This window comes from Danio rerio, chromosome 5 (assembly GCF_052040795.2).
Source record: "Danio rerio strain M-AB ecotype USA chromosome 5, GRCz13ab, whole genome shotgun sequence".
NCBI classification, from domain to species: Eukaryota; Metazoa; Chordata; class Actinopteri; order Cypriniformes; family Danionidae; genus Danio; species Danio rerio.
The window spans coordinates 7,949,979-7,975,944 of NC_141025.1; the positions used below are offsets into that span (position 1 = coordinate 7,949,979).

The 25,966-nt window shown below is 38.5% G+C and overlaps 2 protein-coding genes across 9 annotated transcripts in view; both read left to right on the forward strand.

The window, feature by feature from the left end:
* The window catches only part of smad4b (SMAD family member 4b), a 724,234-nt gene that overhangs the window by 265,959 nt on the left and 432,309 nt on the right, over positions 1-25,966 (forward strand). The window contains exon 12 of one of the 2 annotated variants that reach the window (XR_015490766.1): positions 9,488-9,582. The exons of the other annotated variant lie outside the window; for it this stretch is intronic. The gene's annotated coding sequence lies outside the window, so the exon portion shown is untranslated. The remainder of the gene's footprint in view (positions 1-9,487; positions 9,583-25,966) is intronic. 2 annotated transcript variants of the gene reach the window in all.
* The window catches only part of unc5ca (unc-5 netrin receptor Ca), a 473,679-nt gene that overhangs the window by 102,573 nt on the left and 345,140 nt on the right, over positions 1-25,966 (forward strand). For 6 of the 7 annotated variants that reach the window (XM_087253142.1, XM_087253139.1, XM_087253140.1 and 3 more), the window contains 2 exons: positions 1,642-1,796; positions 2,589-3,210. In XM_087253142.1, the coding sequence (XP_087109268.1) occupies positions 2,913-3,210 (298 nt within the window). In that variant the 5' untranslated portion in view covers positions 1,642-1,796; positions 2,589-2,912. The remainder of the gene's footprint in view (positions 1-1,641; positions 1,797-2,588; positions 3,211-25,966) is intronic. The other variant, XM_087253145.1, reaches the window with a different exon arrangement.

Genomic DNA, 25,966 nt, shown 5'->3' on the forward strand with positions numbered 1-25,966 from the left:
AAAAAAGAAATAGTGTGGTTTATATGTGTAAAATGTTGCAGTACCCTTAGTAGTCTCAGTGGCGCAGCTCGTAAGACGCATGTGATCATGTATTGACACATCCGAACATGAACTCGATTCGAATCCAGCGTCTGACGAACTCTTTCTTCTTTTTTTCCCCGCTACATATCAGATTTTGCCAACTATTTATCACGAGAAAAACAAATAGGAATCATCAATAAGTTTGTGCATCATATTTTATTTGCACATTTATTGAATGGAAATGTTTCTGATTCACGCATGCAAATTCATCTTCAGATAGTGTCTTTATAGCAATGTGTGTGCGGTAGATCGCTCAGATTACATTGGGAAAACAGGCAACCGCTGCAAATTGTGCTTTAATGTTTAGCTGGTCAACTGTATGGAAACCTTACATACCTACTAGATGAACCCGTCTCATACAGCTGCCATTGCAAGGCTCAGACACTTTGTAGAGAGGAATTTAACACAACTGCCTCTAGGAGTCGCCAATGGAAATAAAACAGACACGCACAAAAAATGTGCGTACGCCAGCCATGAAGCTGCCGTGAAGCTGCGCACATTCCCACGTTCAGTTCATTGTTAGTAAATCCAAACGTGAGCGATTCTGAGCGTGAAACCTGGCGTACGCAAAGTTTTTGTGCTTACGTAGCGTTGATACATGAGGCCCCTGATCTGCTGTGATCGTCCCAAACCTTCAAGAAACCACTGAAGACACCTCTTATGTAAGCACTTAAGCCATAACCACAGTAAAAGACTCCCTATAAATAAAGCCTGTTCTAGATTCTGTACTATAGCTTATACTCTTGAAATATGCTGTTCGTGCTGCTGCAACTATATACGGCTCTTGCATGACAAATTGCTTACGTGTGTTGTTGAAGATCTCTGAGTAAAAGCATCTGCTAGATGACTAAATGTACAGTATACGCTGCAGATTTCAGCAGGTTCACGACTGCTGTCATGTCACATCACTGGAAAGCTCTCATTGAAAATTAATGGTGTCCGGTTGTCAGAGTTTGGATTGTCAGCTTGTAAACTACAAGATTCAAGGCTGCTGAAATGTTTTCATATGCAAATTGAAATGCGTTAGCAATGCACATATTTAAGCCACATACAGTTGAAGGCAAAATGATTAGCCCTCCTGTGAATTTTGTATTGTTTTTCAAATATTTCTCGAGTGATGTTGAACAGAGCAAGGTCATTTGCACAGTATTTCCTATATATTTTTTTCTGTTGAAAGTCCCTTTTCTTTTAGTCTAGCTGTAATAAAAGCAGTTTAAAAGCATTTTAAGGTCATTATTAGTAGCCCCCCTAATAAATGTGTCACGATCACCAGCAGTTCAGCCCTCCAGATCACTAGAGAGCATCAGAACTACACATCTGCCACCGAAATGGACTACATATCCCAATATATACCCTCACACACCAGTTTCAGATCACCACTGATTACTCACACACAGCTGTAGCTAATGAAGACTGATATATTGCACTACTTATACACCTCACACGCTCACACACTCACACTTACACTCACTCACACACTCACTTTTCTGAGCCTTAACCTCTAACAGGGATCATCAAACTTGTTCCTGGAACTCTGTTTTTTTTTTTTTTTTTTTTTAGCTCCAACCCTAATCAAACACACCTGAGCAAGCTAATAAAGGTCTTACTAGGTATACTTGAAACACTCAAGCAGGTGTGTCGGGGCAAGATGGAGCTAAACCCCGCAGGACACCGGACCTCCAGGAACGGGATTGGTGACCCCTGACCTATTACCTGTAAGTAAGCATTTGCTTGTTTATTCGTATTTTTGACCCTTGCTTTGTTTACTGTTTATATAATGTAGTTGTGGGCAAATCGAGGCTTCATGAAACACTGAAACAGTCGAAGCAAATGTGTCGAAGCGTCAAAACATTTTGAAACCCGTCTCTACAGTGACACGGGATGGATGGATGGATGGATGGATGGATGGATGGATGGATAGATGGATAGATATATAGATGGATAGATGGATAGATAGATAGATGGATAGATAGATGGATAGATAGATGGATGGATAGATAGATAGATAGATAGATAGATAGATAGATAGATAGATAGATAGATAGATAGATAGATAGATAGATAGATAGATAGATAGATGGATGGATGGATGGATGGATGGATGGATGGATAGATGGATAGATAGATAGATAAACTGAATGACAGACAGACAGAGACAGACAGGAAGATGGATGGATAATAAAAAATGTTGTCCCAACACAAATCAACTTAATTCTTTTGAGTTCAATCTACTTAAAGTTGCAAAAAAAATGTAGTTTTCCTCCTAAAAAACTCAACTAAAAGAGTTGTGTTAGTTCAGCTAATGTCAATTAAGTAGTTTGAACAACAATTAAAAATATTTTTAAGTAGAGGTATATAGATATCTAGGATAGATCTACTCCAAATGTACTAAAATATATTATGTAATATGATATGGAATATGTAATAGAGAAATATGCTATGGAATTTATAAGGATGTTTGGAATTAAGAGGATGTTTAGAGGTGCGTTTTCACTTTTTTTCCACAGCGCATCTAGATCGCGGAATCAGACATTTCAGCTGAAGATCCGTCGCTGAATCCGGTCCTAGTGTTCGCTGTAGCCGGTGGAGGGCAGAGGCGGGCAGCTGGATGCGGGTTTAACCGAGAGACGGGACTCACGCTGCTCATATTCGGCGAGCGCACATGCATACCGCTGGATGCTGGAAGCCGAAAAGCGACCTCCTGAACACATCCAGAGAGAGAGAAGCTGCACACACACAGCATCATACAAGTGAATGAGCGCGCGCACGAACTAATGAGCAACTCATGCAGAGGAGCGCGCGCGCGTCTGTGGAGAGCCGAGCGCGCGTAGATGAGAGATAGAGGGCGGCTGCGCATCGCTCCGTACCCTCCGTTACCGATTCTCCGGTCCCGGGACCCTCTCCTGATCTCCCGTGCAGAACTCGGGACGCGGAACGGTGTCGGTATTTCCAGTTCAGCAACAGAGCAGCTCGTGCCCTGTCACGGTTTAACACACGCCGAAGATTGTTCCGCGCTGAGGAGTTTCCAAAAAGTCTCCAAAATCATGGCGAAAACAGGACAACAGAGATTCCGATTGGGATTAGTGCTCCTCTTTCTGTGGGTTCTGCTCCAAATAGTTGACGCGCAAGGTAAGATCGCTGCTATTTTTATTTTGGTGATTGGCGAAAGTTTATTTTTTTTATATGTGTCTTTTCTTCGCATCGCTATTTTATTCTCACGTTTTTTGCGCTCATGTTGTGCTGTGGTAATATTACATCGAAAACAGCCATGTCAGTGAAGTATTAGGCTATAGAAACTGTGATATGATCTGCTGTGGAGATCTTGATCTGGGAATTTGAGACCGCAAAAGCCACAGTCATGTCGTGTAGCCTAATTTAAAACACCCTGATCCCTTAACAGGCTACATAATATTCTGGTTTATGTACTCATTATGAGTTATGGATTGATAATTTGCTGCTTGCTAATGAATTATTCATTTACTTTGTTGTTGTTGTTGACTAGCATAGCTTACCATCTTAATAAGAAATAAAACTACATAAATGGATGTGAACCATTTGTAATCAGTATAAATGTCAATGTATGTGATTATTAACTGGAGTATTTCGTGTTGCCAGATTTAACGAAAATCTAGTTTAGCGAAAATTGCTTTTCATGGTTACTATGGTGATCTCCAAACTTCGCGAACGACTATTTAGCGCAAATTAACTTAAATTAATCCAAAATCAAACAAAAAGTGCTCAGGGGTAGCCTAAATAATGTGTCGGTGCTCTCTGGGTGGATTCATCAGAATAAAAACCAGTCCAAGGCCTCGAAAAATGGGGAATAAGAGAATATTTAAATAATTTTTTCCATATTTTTTGAGTTCTTTGCTCAATTTTTTGCTGTCTAGCTTAAACTATTGTTGCGTAGACTTTTTATTATATTTCTCTTGATGTTTTGTTGCATTTGTTTTACCGTACAGTGTCTCTAAGTTGCCAGAAAGGTGCCTTTGAATAAAATGTATTATTATCGTTCATTCATTTCTTCCTTTTCGGCTTAGTCCCTTAATTTTTCAGGGGTCGCCACAGTGGAATGAACCGCCAACTTATTCAGCAAATGTTTTATGCAGCGGATGCCCTTCCAGCCCCAACCCAACACTGCATGTGACCCATTTGTAGTCAGTATAAATGTCTATGTATGTGAATATTAACTAGAGTATTTTGTGTTGCCAGATTTAGCTAAAAATTTACGGTTTAGCGAAAATCAATTTTTATGGTTACTGTGGTGATCTTCAAACTTCACGAACTACTATTTAGCGCAAATTAACTTATATTAATCTAAAATCAAACAAAAAGTGCTTAGGAGTAGTTTAAATAATGTGTCTGTGCTCTTTTGATAAGAGATTCATCAGAATGAACAGCAACAATCAGTCCAAGGCACTCGAAAAATGAGAATCAAAGAATATTTAGTTTTTTTTTCAAATTTTTTGAGTGTCTTGGACAAATTTTGTCTGTTTAACTTAAATGAATACTTAATTGTGTCTAAACTATTGTTGCGTATACTTTTATATTATTTCTAGTGTTGTTTTATGGCTGTTGTTTCATTGTACAGTGTTGCCAGAAAGGCGCCTTTAAATAAACTATTATTATTATTATTCATTCATTTCTTTCTTTTCAGTTCAGTCCCTTTACTAATTAGGGTTCACCACAGTGGAATGAACTGCCAACTTATCCAGCATAAGTTTTACGCAGCGGCTGTCCTTTCAGCCACAATCCAACACTGGGAAACAACCATTTACTCTTGCATTCACACTCATACACTACGTCTAATTTCAATTCACCCATACCGCATGTCATTTGGACTGTTGGGGAAACCGGAGCACCCGGAGGAAACCCACACTAACACGAGGGGAACATACAAACTCCACACAGAAATTGCAACTGACCCAGCGGGAGCTCAAAACAGTGACCGTCTTGGTGTGAGTCGATCGTGCTACCCACTATTATTATTATTATTATTATTATTATTGTTATTGTTATTAAATAATGTGACATTTGTACTTACGCAAATGTTGTCTCTGGGAAAAAAATGTTTTAAATGATCATTTCTTAACATTTCTCCTGTTGGATAGGCTTTTTTTGAAGCATGCATGGAATTTTGTTATTGCGGATTCCAGCGGGAGATTCCACTGAAACACTTGGATATCTCTGGGATTTACAGCCAGCCTTAGCTCTCCTTTTATGTTTTTTTCTTTCTTCTGTATTCAGATAAATTGAATTTCACCAAATATAGGCTGCTTTCTGAAAAAAAATAAAATAAAAATGTGGCGCTGCTGTCTTGACCTTTGATAATAGCAATTTATTTCAGTGATTGGCAGTCATAATTGTATACTGTGCTCAAAATAATATTCTGTCATCATTTCGTCACCCTCATGTCTTTCCAAACCCGTGTGACTTTGACAAAATCTCTGTGCCAAGTGTCATCCTTGACATATGCCAAGTCTGAATAACCAGAAGCACAATTGAAATCTGAGAGCGGCGGTGGAGGGTGAGGTTTCATTGAACAATGGTTTTAATTTTGGCCCGTTTGCCACACATCTCTGCACACGGACTTTATGGTTTTAGTATTTGACATCATAAAATAGGAGAGCAGAGACAAAATAATCATATGAAACTAGAATGTTTTAGACATATATAACTAGTATATTATATATATTATTATTATTTATTGGTTATTTTTTGCTGTTGTTACCAATTCAGGGCGACACAGTGGCTCAGTGGTTAGCACTGTCGCCTCACAGCAAGAAGGTTGCTGGTTCGAGTCCCGTCTGGGTCAGTTGGCATTTCTGTGTGGAGTTTGGATGTTTTCCCCGTGTTGGCATGGGTTTCCTCTGGGTGCTCCGGTTTTCCCCACAGTTCAAACACATGCACTTTAGATGAACTGAATAAACTAAATTGGCAGCAGTGTATGAGTGTGATCGAGTGTGTTTAGATGTTTTCCAGTACTGGGTTGCAGATGGAAAGGCATCCGATGTGTAAAACCTATGCTGGATAAGTTGGAGGTTCATTCCACTGTGGCGACTACTGGTAAATAAAGGGACTAAGCCGAAGAAAAATGAATGAATGAATATAACTAATATATTATATATAATAATAAAAATATAATTTGCTGTTTTTTTTTTTTTGCTGGCTACTATTTCACGTGGTCTATCAATGTCAGGTGGTAATTTGAACCAATGTTATTCATTCATTCATTTTCTTGTCGGCTTAGTCCTTTTATTAATCCGGGGTCGCCACAGCGGAATGAACCGCCAACTTATCCAGCAAGTTTTTAAGCAGTGGATGCCCTTCCAGCTGCAACCCATCTCTGGGAAACCAATGTTATTGTTAAATAATATTATGAAATAACTTAATAAATTAATTAAATAATTATTTAAAGAATTTAATTAATGAAAAGTAATTTCACTTAAAACATAATTTGCCCTACTGACGGAGTCAATAGTAACAGTTTATGCCAGATTCACTGGCTTACTCTTCATTTATTCATTTCTTTCTCGTCGGCTTAGTCCCTTTATTAATCCGGGGTCGCCACAGCGGAATGAACCGCCAACCTATCCAGCCATTTTTACGCAGTGGATGCCCTTCCAGCTGCAAGCCATCTCTGGAAAATGGCTTACTCTTGTTTATGTCAAATATACCTGATTAAACGACAAACTAATTTTGTACTAATTTTGTCTATCTTTGAAAAAAAAATAAAAATTAGCGTTTTCATTTAAATTTTTAGTTCTATCAAGTGTTTCATGCATAAACGATGCAAAATTTAAGAATCTTTTTTATAGTTGGCAAAGGCATACATTTTTATCACACATTTAAATTGTCCGTAGTGTATGAGTGTGTGCATGTGTGAATGTGTGTGGATGTTTCCCAGAGATGGGTTGCGGCTGGAAGGGCATCCGCTGCGTAAAAACTTGCTGGATAAGTTGGAGCTCTCCCGGCTAAACGCATATTGCAAGGGCTTAAACGTAGCAGTGGTCGTAATGTCGAGCGAAAAAAAAAAAAGAAAGAAAGACAGCTGTGAAACATAACCAGCTTTGTCTTTTTGTAGGAAACACACTTTAGATCTTTTTAGGGTAAGAGGTTTTTGATTTATTGCCATCTATAACTGAATGTGTGTCAACTGAACTACGCTCATTTCTGGCGCCCCCCTGGATATACAGCAGCCTTAGCATTTGCCTATGGAGCCTATGCCAGGGCCGGCCCTAAGTTGGCTGAGTGTTGTAAATACTCGCGCTCACCTCCCTCGCGACAGAGCACATAGGAGATAAATGACGTCAGTACATAATAACCGGTTATGATTATTACTGAACCGATACAGAATTGTCAGCATCTGCATCGAGGTGCACCAAAGAAACAATTAATTTTGACACCCCTACAAAATAAGGTATCTTAGATGTTAGGATCAGTATGTTAGTCTTAAGGATATCTTTAAGCTAATGTGCCAGAACAGTGACAAACTTCACATTTCAAACATCCAAAACTAACATTCCGCCTTCACCTGATACTTTAGTTTCTAATCAAATATTCTGACCAATCAAATGCTCTCTAGTGTCTGACATTTTTAATTAAGTCCTCACTCCATTCAGCTCTTATGATGGCTGTTAGCTAAAGACGTCTGCAGTGGGCATTAAAAGCAGTGTGACGTTCGGTAAAAATGTAAAATGTAAAATTTCGAATTTGGCATCCTACCGCACAACATGACATGTTTGCCATTGGAACCGATCTTTTTTTACAACCGGTATGCGTGGTTGAACCTGTGTGACGTTATGTGTGACGTAGGTTGATAATTCCCCTATTGCTTTTAAAAATGGTTGGGTTTAAGTGGGTGGACAGGTCAATGGGTGCTTTTGAAAACACTATTGGTTGGGTTTAGGGAAGGAGGAGGGTGGGTCAGTTGAATAGTCAGTCAGTCAGTCAATTGACAGCGGCCTCTGATGGATTTAGGCGAGAAGAGAAGGCGCTAATGGCTCTCGAGAGAAATTGGAGATCTGAAAAAGCATCACAGCGGCCTCTAGTGGATTTACACAAGAAGAGCAAGCACGAATGGCACTCGTGAGAGAAATTTGAGATCTCAAAAGGTCTTAACAGCGGCCTCTGGTGGATTTATGTGAGAACAGCAGGTGCGAATGGCACTAGCGAGAGAAATTTAAGATCTGAAAAAGCATGCACAGCGGCCTCTGGTAGATTCACGAAAACTAAAACTGCAAAAAACATATCTCCTGGGACATATTTATTGCTCTCCAGAAATGTGTATAGCAGTACGTTTTCAGAATGAACCTGGGTTGTTATTGTAACAGTTTAAGAGTTAGCAAAAAAAGTACAGCTACAGTTATTTTATTTCCACCTAACCGCAGGACACAGTGATGAAATGATGTTTTTTGGCAGCTCCATCAAGGTTTGCATGCAGAATGTGCTGTTATAGCTTGGAAAGCAAATGTTGTCAGGTCTCTGAGAAAATCGCTTTGTTTCTTTTATCCCGAGCTACTTTCGTTCTGGCTTTCCCCCTCTATAGACTTGTGAGAATACAGTAGCAGAAAACAGAGAGCTCGTGTTGTATGAGGAGAAAGTACAAAACAGTTTAGAATGACATAAGGCTGAGTAAGCTTTTCCTCTAAAGTCTCTCTATTCTTCCAATCTGATTTTTCTCTTTTACATTTTTCGGCGTGAGATAATGCAGTTGAGCTCCATTTCCAGGAAGTTCTGTCCTAAATTTAGTTTTCATCACTCTAATATATCAATGCAAAGCATTTTGCCGTTTCCATCTGTGTGAATGCGTGCTGTAATGCTGAGTTATGAAATCAGAGAGCGTCTGTCTTGTGTCTCGCTCTTTCCCGAGTGTTTTATGAGTCTGTAATGGAATCAGAGTTCATATATGTGACTCCAGACTGCTGAAAGAGCAGGACGTCGTTAGTGGACTGAGGTTTCTAAGTCACTTTAAGGAGACAAGACAGAGTGGGAATGACTCCGTTTTTGTATGCCACGTGTGTGTGTGTGTGTGTGTGTGTGTGTGTGTGTGTGCACAGGGTAAGTGGTGGCCATCAGCTCGGAGACACAAGAAACCCAGCAGCCCATTAAAAAGCCATTAGCTAAAGCCGTCTCTCTTGCCGCTGAGTTTGTGTTGTGTGTCAAACAAACAGCAGGGCAGAGAGAGAGAGATAGATAAAAAAAAAAAACCTGAAGTGGCACACTTTTTAAGCCAGCATGTTATTGTTTCTTAATATGTTCCTGGTGAATTGCAAGAGATTCACTGGTGTATTAAATAAGGAAATTACCTGGCTTTATGCTTCTGCTGACATCATTAAAGCCATTTCTTTTCCTACCTAGTGCAACGTTTCACTGTGAAAAGATTTTTGTGAAGTTTTATTTTTAGGGGAGCTGTTATGCACCATTTCACAAGATGTCAAATAAGTCTCTGATGTCGCTAGAGTGTGTATGTGAAGTTTCAGCTCAAAACACAACACACATGTTTTATAACTCTTTGAAACGGACCCTTTTAGGCTTTGATCCTAATTGTGGCGTTTTGGTGACTGTCGCTTTAAATTCAAATGAGATTGTGTGTCTTTTTAAAAGAGGGCGGAGCTACAAATGCTTACATGTCAGCATAGTGGCAGATTCAAAAACAAGACGAACATCCTATGCTAATGAGGGAGAGATCATTACTTATGGGCGGGGCTTTCCCCCTCTGATGACACGTACAAAGGGAGAATGTCAAACAAAGTATTTCTGCAGACTGTTTTTATCTAGTGTGATTATATAAAAATAGAATTAATACATTTTTACCATTGGTGGCTGGTTATATTCACAGACTGTTGCCAAACAAATGTCAATAAAAATGTGTTAAAGTTTTTTCTCTCCATTAAACAGGAATTGGGATTGGCATCAACTGATATGTGTATATATATATATATATATATATATATATATATATATATATATATATATATATATATATATATATATATATATATATATATATATATACATATATATATATATATATATATATATATATATATATATATATATATATATATATATATATATATATATACTGTAAAAAAAGGCACATAACCATTTAAAAAAAGTTAGATGTTAATGTGACTAAGCTTTTTCTCTTTTAGCTAAGTTAGTGTTATAACATCTGTTTCTGTTATTCTTAATAGCAGAATAATGAGAGATATTTTTAGAGGAATTGTTATAACTCTTCTTCAAGTCAAAAGTTTACATACAATAAGATTATTCTGCCTCTGCAAAAGCTCAGATGATGGTGTCAAGGTTTTGGAAGTTTCTGATTGGCTAATTGAAAACAGTTGAGTTAATTAGAGACACAAAGAAAACCTCAAACACACTGCTTACTTGTGTGACAACATGGGAAAATCAACAAGCCAAAATCAACAAAAAAGCCAGATTACAATTTGCTAAATTACACTGGGGAAAGACCAATTTTTGGAGACATGTCCTGTGGTCTGATGGAGCTAACATTGAACTGTTTGGCCATAATGAGCAGTGTTACATTTGGAGGACAAAGGGAAAAGCGCACAAGCCTAGAAACACCATCCCAACTGTGAAGTATGCGGGTGGCAGCATCATGTTGTGGGGCTGTTTTGCTGCAGGAGGGACTGGTCCACTTCACTGCATAGATGGCATCATGAAGACAGAACGTTATGTAGAAATACTGAAGCAACATCTCGAGACATCAGCCAGGAAATTAAAACTTGGCCACAAATGGGTCTTCCAAACAGACCATGACCCTAAGCATACTGCCAAATTAGTTAAAATGTGTTTTAAGGACAACGGAGTGAATGTTTAGGAGCGGCCATCACAAAGCCCTGATCTCAATCCTGTAGAAAATTTGTGGGCAGAGTTGAAAAAGCTTGTGCGAGCCAGAAAGCCTACAAATCTGACTCAGTTACACCAATTCTGTCTAGTGGAATGGGCCCAAATTCCTTCAAACTGTTGTGAGAAGCTTGTGGAAGGATACCCAAACATTTGACCAAAGTTTTACAGTTTAAAAGCAAAGCTAAAAAAAATACCAAGGAAATGTGTGTAAACTTTTGATTGTCTAGAAAGTAATAAAAAATCCTCAAAATTCTCTCATCATTCTGGCATTTAGCAAATGTAAATGATTTAGGTAATCCTAACGGACCTAAAATAGTAAATTTTTTTATATGATTTACCATCAGACATTTTTAAAAATGGTTATTGTTCTTTTTTTAGAGTGTATGTAAACTTCTGGTTTCAACTGTAAGTTACCAAGTTATAGGTTGGCTTCAGAACATTTGGGATATACAGTAGTAGGCCTACTGTACATGACAACTTTGTAGTGCCTTATAATAGTCTACCTTCGTGGCTTTTGTTGGCTTATAAGTTACACCGAATATAACGCACACACAAGATCGGATTTGGATCGGTACCAGCTGGCCGATACTCGATTCAGCAAAAATATACAGTATCCAGAGTATCCAAGTATCGGGATCGGTGCATCCCTAAACACAATGCATTACTAACCATAAAAAGTAACTAGTAATGCAACTAGTTACTTTTTTAGGGAGTAACTGAATATTATAATGCATTACTTTTTAAAGTAACCTTCCCCAACACTGCCACACAGCCCTACTCAGTGTAAAACTTGATTTCTGAAACTACGCTAAAAAAATTAGCTGTTTGTTCAAACTAGTTATTTAAAATGAGCTGAAACAACACAATTCTTGAGTTTTATTTGGGAAAACTTGATGGTTTTAAGTGCATTACATTTGTGAAATCAAGTAAGCTAACTTAATTCCTTCATGTTGTCCCAAGACAAATCAGTTGTGTGTAAACCAGCATTTTACTAGAGTATAATAAAATAGCTCCACTTTCCAAAATGCCCATAAAATAAAATCATGATTTCCGAAAACGACTAAAAAATAATTTTCATTTTAATGCATTCATGCAGTTTCCATCACACGCTCAAACTGTGAAATAACCCAGTTTGAAACAACCCAGCAGATCAGTTTGAACGCTGCTGTCAGATTCGTCTAGTACAGTTCAGCAGGTCAGCCTCATATTTCACACAGCGCTCACACTTCTCACACATCGATCCATGAATGCGTGTGTGTTTTTTGTGTTATGAGTGACAACGCCGCGTAAAGAGAGGATCTTGGAGACAGACCGAGAGTTCGCGCGCAGTTCTTACCCTCGCTGTCTGTGGTGAATAGTGACTTCTGTTCTGTAGAATCGTTTTTTTTTCTCTTTTCCCGAGCACAGCTGCCCACACACCATCTATGGAGACTGGAGACGGGCTGTTTACCGTGATTGAAGAGGACATTCATTGCTGGTGTTTGCTAAGGCAAAAACAAACCCCTGACTCCCAAGTATTAAACTTTTGGCTTGTAATTTGTACTGGCAACAACCCATAATGCTTTAGCACTGCGGTGGCAAGTTCTGCACGAGCGATCCACACTCACTTTCTAGTTAAATCTATAGCTGAGGTGTGATTTTGAAGTCAAGTTTGGGGTCAAATGTGACTGGAGATATTCATACTTTTAAGTCGGCGTGAAATGAAAGGTCGCGCAATAGTGTTTTCCTTTCTGTTTTGAAAAATGGAGCAGAAGATAAAGTTATTATTAGCACCTCTTGTGAAATGCTTTTTGAAATATTTCTCTAGTGATGTTTAGTAGATCAAGGGAAATTTTCATAGTATTTGCTATTATTAATATTTTTTCTTCTGGAGAAAGTCTGTTTTTTATATTCAATGCTGTAAAAAAATATAATAACAATAATAATATAAATATAAATTAGAGCTGCACAATTAATCATTAAAAGATCAAGTTCAGGAGAGAAGAAAAGGCGGCTGCACAAGTCTTTTCATTGTTTCACACACATTGCTCAGTGACATTGACACCTCCAAATGATGTTGAATGAGTCAAATACTATATTTATAAGGTATAATTCACCTAAAAATGTTTTTTTTTTCTTAACAATGATGTTTTCGGGATCGGAAAATCACTTGTGACATGAGCTGCTGACCGTGAGCTGTTATCACAGTGAGGGCGCGCGCTTAATGATAGACGGAATGATAGACAGAATCTGCATATGTTGCGAGTAACAGGTAATACAGTTGCAAATCATATTCAGTTTGTGTCACAGAGTGATCGTTTGGGAGCCGCGCGCAAAGTATGAACAAGCACTTAGCAGTCAGAATGAAACCGAAAGTGTGCACTTCATTTAAATGATTATATCGCATTATGATAACGGCAAGCATTTGATATATTTTTTTCTTTCATAGCGAACCCACAGTTGTGCATGAAAATAAATGTTTACAATGTAGGTATAACCACTCCAGCCTATATAATGTTGAATATAATCTGATAATGGCAAATGTCTGATTTTACCAGTGAATAAAATTGTCTAATATAACAGATTGCAAGCATATATCTCAAACATAATAATTCAACATCAGAATTATTATAAGTAGAATAGAATTATTTATAGAAACCAGTAGACCTACACATAATATTATTATCGATTTTGTGCCATGTTTGTTTTTACCATACCTTTATTTTACATATACAGAATCGTGAGAAAATCGTGATCTTTATTTTAAGCAAAGAAATCGCGATTCTCATTTTAGCCAGAATCGTGCAGCTCTAATATATATATATATATATATATATATATATATATATATATATATATATATATATATATATATATATTCAATTATTAATTTTCTTTTCGGCTTAGTCCCTTTATTAATCCAGGGTCACTATAGCGGAATGAACTACCAACTTATCCAGCACGTTTTTCATGAAGCGGATGCCCTTCCAGCCGCAACCCATCTCTGGGAAACATCCACACACACTCATTCACATTCAAAGCCTACGGACAATTTAGCCTAACCAATTCACCTGTACCACATGTCTTTGGACTGTGGGGGAAACCAGGGTACCCAGAGGAAACCCACGTGAACACAGAGAGAACATGCAAACTCCACACAGAATTGACAATATATATAATATATAGAAGATAAAGTTATTATTAGCACCATTTGTGAAATGCTTTTTGAATGATGTTTAGTAGATCAAGGGAAATTTTCATAGTATTTGCTATTATTAATATTTTTTCTTCTGGAGAAAGTCTGTGTTTTTACATTCAATTCTGGGAAAAAAAAAAAATATATATATATATATATATATATAGAGAGAGAGAGAGAGAGAGAGATGAAAACTATATATATGTCTTTAGTGGAGTGAGTTTCCACCGTTTCGAAAGTAAAGACGAAAGTAAAGGAGTAAAGTGTAAAAGTAAAGAGGCTGAATGGAGGAGGCTCGTTTTCTTGCTAGTGAAGCATTCAGTTACATTCTATTACAAGATCCACCATGTAAATAGCAAATGCGCCATGGCATGACACAACTGATTCTTAAAGGGAATGGGAGATGAGACTCTGATTGGTTTAATGCACGTAATTCTCAAAACACACCCAGAGCTCACTAGCCCCTTTCACACAGTGATACAAGTAAAATTTCCAGGACGACTTTACCAATAAATCAAAAAAGTGCTGTTCACACAGGCGAGAATGTTACGGAATTTTTCCGGAAAAGAGCATTCACACATCCATTTCAAAATATCTGACATCTTTAACCAGAAATGAGCTCTAAACGGCTGCGCTTGTGTTTGTAAACATTTGACTACATCACAAACTCTGTGGATAGATCAGTATTGTGAACAACTTCAATGAAAACATATAGAGAAACACTTTCGCATGTCGAGATGTACATGATATGTGTGTGTGCTGGCGCTCACCCGCTGTTTCACGGGCACACGCAAAGCTTGAAGGTAAACAAACAACGGCTTATCATACGCATCTTATTGATAATTATTTACACAGTTGGCATTAAGATGAACATATAAACGTTATCTGACCAATTTCTAGCAGCTAAATGTGTCTGGAAACATATTCACAGGCTTTTATTCTCATAAACCTTGCGGAAGTGAATGCGTCTGACTGTTCTGATTGGCTAAAGCAGACGTCTCACATCAGCACGTTCTAGACGTGTACATGCTCTTTCCGGCAATCTTCCTTCTGCATTCACACAGCGCAGCATTCCGTCAAATTACCGTAATGTTACAACTTCTCTTTCCTGAAAATAGCCAGAACGAATTTACCGGTATTTTCAAAAAGGGCCTGATCACACACACAGACTTGCCAGCAATTTTCCGGAAAGGTCTGTATGTGTGAAAGGGGCTATTAAGAGAATAAGCACAACCGTGTTAGACCATGCGCCGGGGCGCAACTGATATTTTTCCATCCTTAAAATAGCAAAAAGGGATTCAGACATGCCCTTAATGCTTTTGTGCCATGCGATTTAGACTTTGTGCCTAGATCATTAAAATAGAGCCCATTATGTTTAAAATGTGTTGAAAGTAATTCTCTCTATGAAACAATACTTAGAAAATATTTGAAAAATAAAAAAAAATCTAATTCTAATAATTGTGTCTGTAACTGTATGGGGGAACGAGAATAAATAAATGGAGAATTGATTGGATGGCTGCTCAGTGGCGTATCGGACCGCGGCGGGCCCCATTCTTCAGTTTCAGATCGCTTCTCCCCTCAATCCCTACCCACCCCCCCCCCCCCCCCCCCCACCCCAAAGTACAAAAGCACATACATTTTGAAATGTGCACAAAAATATCATTCTTAATAAATACTTCAATGTTCGTTGAAAAAAATTTTTCATATTAATTACATAATGGAGATTTTGGTCCCTCGTTATTCATGGGAGAAAATAACCTGTCATAGGCAACATCTGCAAAGTAGTCAGCTTTGTTTTTTTACAATGTTTATAGCTGTTTTAAGGCTGTAAACCCCCTCACTACAAACTTTATACATTTTTCAAAGACATGCATTAACATTTTCACACTTTTTTCTCGTTTAAACACTCTCAAAGTTCAAACCTTCGTAGTAAAAAGAGTCCAGTATTATAGAATGAAACCAAAGATCCAAACCTGTTGTCAGGCGACGCAAACATTCATCACTGTCAGCAAAAGGTTCATAAAGCTTTTTATATTTTGTGAGGACAATGTTGGCATCCAGCGTAATGTTCATTTTCCTGCAGTCACTGACCCACAAAACTAAAGCAGACTCCATCCTTCAGGGGGTCACTCATTCGCATGTTATTTAAAATGAAATAATTCAGATGGTGCTCTGTGGCGTGGCAGAAATATGAAGAGTGTTTGAGTCGTAGCTGGGCTTCGCAGACAGCTGTTGACTTGCTTCGCTGGTGTGTGTACCCCGATATCAATCTACAGTTAAAGTCAGAGTTATTAGCCCCCCCCTGTTTAGTTTTTCCCCCAATTTCTGTTTAACGGAGAGATGATTTTTTAAACACATTTTTAAACATAATAGTTTTAATAACTCATTTTTAATAACTGATTTATTTTATATTTGCCATGATGACAGTCAATAATATTTGACCAGATATCTTTCAAGGCACTTCTATACAGCTTAAAATTACATTTAAAAGCTTAACAAGATTGATTAATTTAACTAGGCAGGTTAGAGTAATTACTGTAGGAAAGTTATTGTCTAAAAATGGTTTGTTCTGAAGACAGTCGAGGAAGAAATTAGCTTACAGTGGCTAATAATTTTGACCTTAAAATAGTTCATAAAAAAAAAAAACTGCTTTTATTCTAGCCGAAATAAAACAAATAAGACTTTCTCCAGAAGAAAAAATATTATCAGACATACTGTGAAAATGTCCCTGTTAAACATCATTTATAATCTTTAAAATAGAAAAATAAATTAAAGGGGGGGCTTATAATTCTGACTTCAACTGTACGTTTACAATTCTAAAATGCATGGCGCTGTGTGGTGCAGTGCATCCAGTGTGCAACCCTCTTTACGATGGTCTTGCTCCAGATACTTACAACCCTTTTTGCATCCTTGTAGAAACTCACACTGCTAGCGATTAAAGACTTATGTTATTTGGCAAGCTGAACACATTCTGTACTGTACAGGAGACACGGAGGGGATTGATTGACAGTGGTCTACAGCCAGTCAGGACGCAGAGCACAATGCGCTGTAAAAAAAATTATACAAATAAGCATGTCAAAATCAAATTGCACTAAAATAATCAGCGTAACTGCGAGGCCACGAAAGGTGAACCGCATTATAGCGAGGGACCACTGTATCTCATTATATTTGAGGAAATTCTTATAACAACAGTGTTTTTTTTAATAAATAGAGTGTGTTTTTGTGCTGTTCTTGGCTGGATTGGGCCAGCGGGTTAATGAGTGATTCACATTTCTGATTGTGATCATTTAGAAATGGGAATTTGTGTGTGATTATTACTTGATTATATTATTTTATTAAAAAAAAAACAACAACAACAACTCAGCTTGCCCAAATAAAAACTATGATTAGCTGCTGGTGTAGTGAGAGGACTAACTCTGTTTGGTTTAAGATGGAAGAAACAGCTTGCTCTCCTTTACCAATTAAATATTAGCCATTTGTTAAGAATTATTCAGTCATTCATTTTCTTGTTGGCTTATTCCTTTTATTAATCTGGGGTCGCCACAGCGGAATGAACCGCCAACTTATCCAGCACGTTTTTACGCAGCAGATGCCCTACCAGCCACAACTAATCTCTGGGAAACATACACACACACACACACACACTCATACACTACGGACAATTTAGCCCACCCATTTCGCCTATACCGCATGTCTTTGGACTGTGGGGGAAACCGGAGCACCCGGAGGAAACCCACGCGAATGCAAGGAGAACATGCAAACTCCACACAGAAACGCCAACTGAGCTGAGGTTCGAACCAGCGACCTTTTTGCTGTTCGGCGACGCACTTCCTACTGCGCCACTGCGTTGCCCCTTTGTTAAGAATTATATAAAACTAAAAAAGATTTCGAAATATTTTATCATATCAAATTCTCTTAGAACTTGGAAAGATATAAAGACATTCGAAAATGTTTTACCCATTTCTCCTTGTTTTCCTCACTTTCTTTTAACCCTGATATGCCTTAAACATTGCAAAACACTGGTTTTTCAGCAAGCTGGAAGTGGCCATCTTTCAAATATCGTGTTTACTTTCACAGGGCACCATGAAGTCTTTCCACCACATTGTAGATCCAATTTTTATAAATATCTGCAATTGCGTCTTTTTTTTTTAAATCCAAAGTTGGACAAAGGAGAGGTGAGAATCCAAACAACACAGATTGAATACTTTTTACTGAATCCATCTTGTATTGTAATGAGGATTTATTTAACGCATCTATCATGTATGGCCATACACCCAAAGCACTTGACAATCGTGCTTTGTCACACCACCAGTGTGCAGCATCCACTTGAATGATGTGACGGCAGCTACAGGACAACGGCGCCAGTGCGCTCACCACACACCCGCTATTGGTGGAGTGGAGAGACAGTGATAGAGCCAATTTGGTGGATGGGGATGATTGGAAGGCCATGATCATGAAGGCAGATTGAGGGACTTTGGCCAGGACTCTGGGGTTCTCGTACTACTCTTTACGAGAAGTGCCATGAGACTTTTAAAAACCACAGAGAGTCAGGACCTTGGTGTAACGTCTCATCAGAAAGACAGCGCCCATGGAAAGTATAGAGTCCCCTTTACTATACTGGGGCATTAGGACTCACTTAGGCCACACGTTGAGTGCCCCCTACTGGCCTCTCTAACACCACTTCCAACAGCAACCTAGTTTTCCCATGTGGTCTCCTATGCAGGTACCGACCAGGCTCAGTACTGCTGAGCTTCAGTAAGTAACCGGTCTTGGGCTGCAGGGTGACATGGCTGTGGTGAGCCAGGTTATAGCGAGGGACCACTGTATCTTATTCTTATATTCTTATAACAATAGTGTTTTTTATAACAAGAGTGTGTTTTTGTGCTGTTGTTGGCTGGTTTAGGCCAGCGGGTTAATGGGTGATTCACATTTCTGATTGTGATCATTTGGAGATTGTGATCATCTTGATTAAAATGATTGATAACAGGGATATAGTTGAAGTCAGAATTGTTAGCCCCCTATTGATTTTTTTTTTTCTTCTTTTTAAATATCTCCCAATTGATATGTAACGTGGAACACGGGGAGTGACACAGACAACTGGGTTCGGATCCACACGCAGGTTTAATGAGGATGTCAGGCGAGCAATGGTCAACACGGGTGCAAACAGATGTATAAAAGCAGTCTAGAATCATAGTATAATAACAGGAGAGAGGTCGGAAGGCAGGTGGCAGTCAGGGATAACTAGATAACGAGACTAGGGTAAACACGTGGAAAACAAGACAGGGAAAACGCAATGTAATGTTACTTACGTAAACAAGACTCGGCCATGTGAATGAGTGTGTGGCTGCGTCCGAAACTGCATACTTCCATACTATATAGTACACTAAAATCAGCATGCGAGCCGAGTAGTATGTCCGAAGTCATAGAATTCAAAAATCAGTAGGCGAGAAGTACCCGGATGACTTACTACTTCCGGCGAGATTCTGAAGTGCGCATCTCATGCACGCTGCGCTATCCCATTATGCCCCGTGAGAGAATTCATGAATGGAAGTATTTTCACAGATTTTCACAGTATGTCTGATAATGTTTTTTCTTCTGGAGAAAGTCTTATTTGTTTTATTCCGGCTAAAATAAAAGTTTAAATTTTTTTAAAAAACATTTTAGGGACAAAATTATTAGCCCCTTTAAGCTATTTTTTTCCTTGATTGTCTACAGAACAAACCTTCATTATACAATAACTTGATTAATTCCCCTAATCGCCTAGTTAAGCTAATTAACCTAGTTAAGCCTTTAAATGTCACTTTGAGCTGTATAGAAGTGTCTTGAAAAATATTTAGTAAAATATTATTTACTGTCATCATGGCAAAGATAAAATAAATCAGTTATTAGAAATGACTTATTAAATCTATTATGTTTAGAAATGTGTTTAGAAAATCTTCTCTCCGTTAAACAGAAATTGGGGAAAAAATAAACAAGGGGGCTAACAATTCTGACTTCAACTGTATGACATTGCATTTCTGCCTGGCTAGGACTTAAGGTCGTTTGGGAGAAGGATATTGGTCAAACTATTGAAGAGAATGACTGGGACTGTGCATGTGATAATATATACCCTGAAATGTACCTCTTTTGGGAACCATAGGCTTTATATATATGTTTTTTAATAGGATATATCTTACACCAATACATATTAAGAAAATGTTTTCCAATGCCACAGACTTGTTTCAAATGTAAAAAAAGATAAAGGTACATTCATTCATTGTTTATGGGACTGTGACAAAATTTTGCCATTTTGGAAGAATATACATAAGGTACTGAAAAATATTCTTAAGCTAAATTTTGATATGACCCCAGCTTTAAATGGGAAATGGGAATTTTGGTGTGATTATTACTTGATTATATTAGCTGCGTTCACACTGAAAACTCTAAAATTAATAAGTGCACTTAAATTACCCGGATGATGCACTTATTCAGCCGCTAAAATGAAGTGCGGAATGATGGACCCTTCACGATAGTCTGGTCATTTATTTCACTGATTTGGCGACCGTCAAACGTCATCAGGGTAACGGTTTGAATAACCGCTTAGTAAAAAAAATTAGTGCTCCATTTGGGACGACACTACATGTCAAGGTTTCAGGAAGGATGAGGGAGTGAGTACTCAAATGCAACAGAAGATGGTATTTATTAATAAAAATAAAACAAAAGGACAACAAAAACCACCCGAGGGGGAAAAACATAACTATAAAACAAACACTCAAACAAACTTGGATGGGCTGGCAGGACAAACAGAACTGTATCGCACAGGAAATGGAAATAACGATGACGAACTGGCACAGGACAGAAAACATGAGGGGATTATAAAGCAAAAGTAAATTAACACAAACAGGTGAACATGACAAACTAATAATGAGTTAACAAGGAGGGTGGGACTAGACAATAGACGGGAGAGCGCATGACACAGAGAGACAACACAAGCCATGCGCTCACATAAAACAAGACTAGAACACGCAGCCAATGACATCTCGTTAACTGCGTGTTTATGACAACACAAGCACATGGTGCATGTAAACACGCACCACGTGCTAGACACAACACCAACAGAAGACTGAACGAAAGACGCAAGTACACTATGAATGAAAGCACTCACTGTGCACTCACACACGCAGCGTGCATGTTTCATCCCAGTGCCGACCAAAACCGAAACCAACTAGATTGAGACGCTGGGAACGAAAGACCACGCTGCAGACAGACGAACACAAACACTAGTACAAGAGCGCGCGCGCACACACGGAGACACACACAATGACAGAAACTAGTGCCTGACCCAAGAAAACTCGAGCCGAGCACCACAGGACAGAACTAGACATGACTCGTGTCCGGACTCTGCCACCAAAACAAGAACTTACATGACCAGAGTGGCAGAACCCTGACACTACATGCATTTACTATGCTGTTGAGTGTGTAAGTGCATAAGTACATAGTGCATAGTGTATAGTGTGCTATTTGAGACGCAGCTATTATTTTATATTAAAAATACAACTCTGCTTGGTTGAATAATGTAATTATTTGAAGATTTGATTGTTGTTGTTTTTTTTTTGCAAAGTTAGGCGTTTAATAATTTGAGCTCACTCATTCTAGAAAATAAGGATAAAACATCATGCATTTATCAAATCAAGTAAGAAGCACTGGCAGCTACTATTTATTCAATTATTAGCACAAGCAGCGTGAAGAGCTTATAAAATGTGTAAATGAGTTAAAACAGCACCAGAAATGAGCCTCGAATGAAAATCTGCTACATAGAGACATGTTACTGATACCTGTTTTGAACTTGGATGATCGCCAGAAGAGAAATTGACTAATTGTGAACACACACTATGAGTTTCTACTGCACATCTTTTCCTTGGTCGTAATTTATTGGTATATAAAAAGAGCAGAAATAGAAAAAGAGTGTTGTTGCTTTGGGGAAAAAGGCCCGTAAATGCTTTACTAAAGCACTTTATGAAAAGCGAAACGCTCAAAAGCTCGATATCCATTTTGCCTGCGGTGCTCTGCCTTAATATGTACAGTAAATAATAGTTTTAGGGGGAAAATCTTTAATTGTCTGTGCTCCCGAATCTTCGACTGTGCTATTTTTTTCTTTTAATTAGGAGCAGAAGGACCCTTAAAAAATCTTAGCAAGGAGCCCTGGTATTTTTATCAGCCGAGAATTCATGAAGAGCTTATAAAATGTGTAAATGAGTTAAAACAGCATTAGAAAGGAGCTGCAAATGAAGATCTTTTGAAGACTCTTTGGAAAAAAAAGGTACCAAAGCTGTCACTGGGGCAGTTCCTTTTCAAAAAGTACACTATTGTACCTAAAATGTCCACTACAGGTACACATTTGTTTCTTTAAGGTACCTCAAGGTACATTTTGGTACCTTTTAGGCAGGGCTTGACATTAACTTTTTTAATCACCAGCCACTGTGGCTTGTAGTTTTCCAACATTACTAGCCACTCGCCATTTCACTAATCACAATTTTGTTGTTAGGAAAATATATTTTATATGCATAAATTTGTCTTTGGCATGGGTTGCGGCATGGTAAAATGACTTCATTTAGATTTTGTTTTTTTTAGCACTTGCCTTCTCGATCATTTAACTGTTATTTGTTTATGATTACTCCAATGAGCATGAGCAAATGAGTTATCCTTTCATAAAAAAGTGTCGCATTGCAACTTATGTACAAGACGTTTCAGGGCTCAACACAATTAGGATTTACCTTTTTTCTCTCTGACCACACCATAAACTAATTTTTTCCTTGCCACAAATTTTAAATAATGCGTCAAAACAAGCAAAATACTGCTATATAGATACACTTTTTATTCAACAAAACAGCAGATATTTACAAAATATATATTCTAACGCATCTAAAACTATGCACAGGGGTCTGTTCTGGCTCAAGATCCCAGATCACCAGTTAACTGTGCATACAACAACATATTATAGCAATATTATTGTAAACATGCACACGGGCCAATTAATAATCTGATTAAAGAATGGTTAAAGTGACAACAAAAGGGAAAGCACTGCTGCTTACAATGAATCTCGAGCCCTTGAAGGACTGTGGGTGCGCGAGCATCCCACTAGTTTCGTTTTTAGGCACTGTTGCTTCGAGTGAGGAAACGACACAGGAGCTTGGCACACTTGCGCGCATCAAATCATCTGTGAGACCCAATCCCTATTCTATCCCCTAGCCCTTTCCCTTACCCCTACCCCTCGTTTTGTGCGTGCCCGTGAAGGGGTAGTGGTGTCCCAATTCTCTTTAGCTTGAAGGCGTAGGGCTAAGGGCAAGGGGTATACACCCCTTCAAACCAAGATTTTTTAGGACCACGCTCGAAAAAAGGGGTAATTTCCCAGAATACACTAGCTCCAGCTGCACCCGGAAGTAAGGGGATCCACTAATTAGTATTTTTTTGTTGTTATTACGATTTTTTACAACAAATAAATGCATGTTTTAATATATTTATAACCGCATTCGTGTTTTACCGTCATGCTTTAAAAAAAAAAAAAAACGCTAAAATAAAAACTGCTTAATTTCACGATTTATTCGCGATCTATAATCCCCAATAATAACTTCTGTACAGCAGTCCCACAACATTCTGACACCCGATGACACTGGAATACCCTGTCAGAAAAGTCTAGTGGCTGTCAATGAGCTTTTTACAGTGTCTGCTATAATGTTAATGCTGTTTTTGGTGTGTTTAACTTACATTAATGCAGGGGTGTCCAAACTCGGTCCTGGAGGGCCGATGTCCTGCAGATTTTAGCTCCAACTTGCTTCAACACACCTGCAGGGATGTTTCTAGAAAGCCTAGGAGCTTGATTAGCTAGCCCAGGTGCGTCTGATTGGGGTTGGAACTAAATTTTGCAGGACACCGGCCCTCCAGGACTGAGTTTGGACATGCCTGCATTAATGAATATGGCCACGGTGTAAAAGTACTGTTACGATCTTATTGCCACATAATATTGTTATAATAACATAATACATGGCTTCAGTGATTTCCTGAAGATAAATACCAAAAAATAACTCAACTGGAATCACTACAGTAGTCGCCTTCATCCGAACTCATGTGAAGCACGAGATCACAAGGACATATGGTGATGTGCGCAGGTACTGTAGTGCTGTCCCAATTCTTAGGGGTAAATTTTGAAGCCCTTCCCCTTAACCCTCAGTTGCAAGGGCTAAAGGGAAGGGGAAGGGGTAGGGGTACAAAAATAGAATTGGGATTGGGCCTAAAGCCCTCGTCAGTGAGTGAGGAAAGCGTGCCTCACCGTGCACGTGATCCTCTCATTGGTTATTCACCTGCTTTCCTTTGCTCCCGCGAAAAGCTGTTTTTGTCAGTCGTGCTGCTTCTCGATCACATTTGTACGCTTATAGACAAACGGTCATAAACTAACATTCTATCTAGTGACGATGAGCCAGCACTGGCAATTTAAAAATGAATTTCAGCCAGCCAAAGTGGCTAGTGGGAGTAGCTGTCTAACCCGCCACAACCGAAATCTACCCGCATTTGGCGGGTGTTCATGTAAAGCCCTGCTTTTAGGTGTTAATAGTAATATCTACCCTCACAGTGCAAATGTGGACTCTTTCTGATGCCTGTTTAGAAGTGTAATAAGCAGAATCGGCCTGAGAAACCAGGTATTCTTCAGCCTTCAGTCCTGTTTGTGGTCACATTTTCTGACATTATGTCTTGTTTTTTGGTTACTTTAATTATCTTTGTTCTGTATTGTGTTCATGTTTTAAATTGCTCCATTCAGACATTGTGAATTGATACCGATTAAAATCTTAGAATCGATTAGAATCTATATTTTATACCCAGCCCTAGTGATGGCATGGGAAGAGGTAGCTGTTTTTTATTTATCTAGAAAACGCATTTTAATGCTTTAATCTGTCATATTTAAAGATATGTGTGTGCTGCTGCATATCCCTGTGTGTGTAATAAGCAGTTCCATCCCACCGATTGTATCGAGGTCACGAATTGAAAAATAATAAGCAGCATAGCATAAATAGGCAAAAAAAAAAAAAAACCTGGAAAAAATTAATGGCTGCATATACTGTACCTGCCACAATGAGCAGCCATGATTTGCATTGGATTGATGTCAACTTCCCCTTCATTTGATTGGTTAAAGGAGTACTGTCAATCTCGACTAGTGGACCAATGATGATGCTAAAGCCTGCCCGTTAATGATTCGTGGATGGCGGTTATATCCGCAGGCGTTGCGGGTAATCCGCGGGTCAGGCGGGTCGGGTAATAAAAAAAAAACATTATGATTATTTGAGGATGTAGCGGGACATGGCAGTGGATCAGCGAAAAAGCAGAGAGTGGGCTTTGCTGAATAGGAAGATGAGAAACCCAAAATAATGGTTGAAGTGCAAGAGTAGCATAACTGTTCAAAGTTTCAGTGAGAGGAGTCATTAGAGGAAAATCTGCTATGGTTCTGGGAGAAACAAGATCGCTTACTTCCACGACTGCAACGCCTTACGAGGAGAATCTTTTGCATTTCTACAGCAAGCGTTGGGAGAGAACCCTCATTCAGTGCAGCTGGCCGCGTTTTGGAGGTGAGGCAGATTCGCCCCAAATTTAGGCACAGTAGATGCTATTCTGTTTTTGCACAGTGCGAAGAAAAAGGCTAAGTAAACAACATAGCTGCCGTTTAAGGTGAAGTGTCACCCTTTTTGTTATCTTGTTCCTGTATCTGTAAAAGCAAAAATGTTGTATTTTTACTTTCTGTATTTGAAAATGAAGCAAATGTTGTCTAAAGACAAACTTTGTTTTTTATAAATAAATATTCATTTAAAA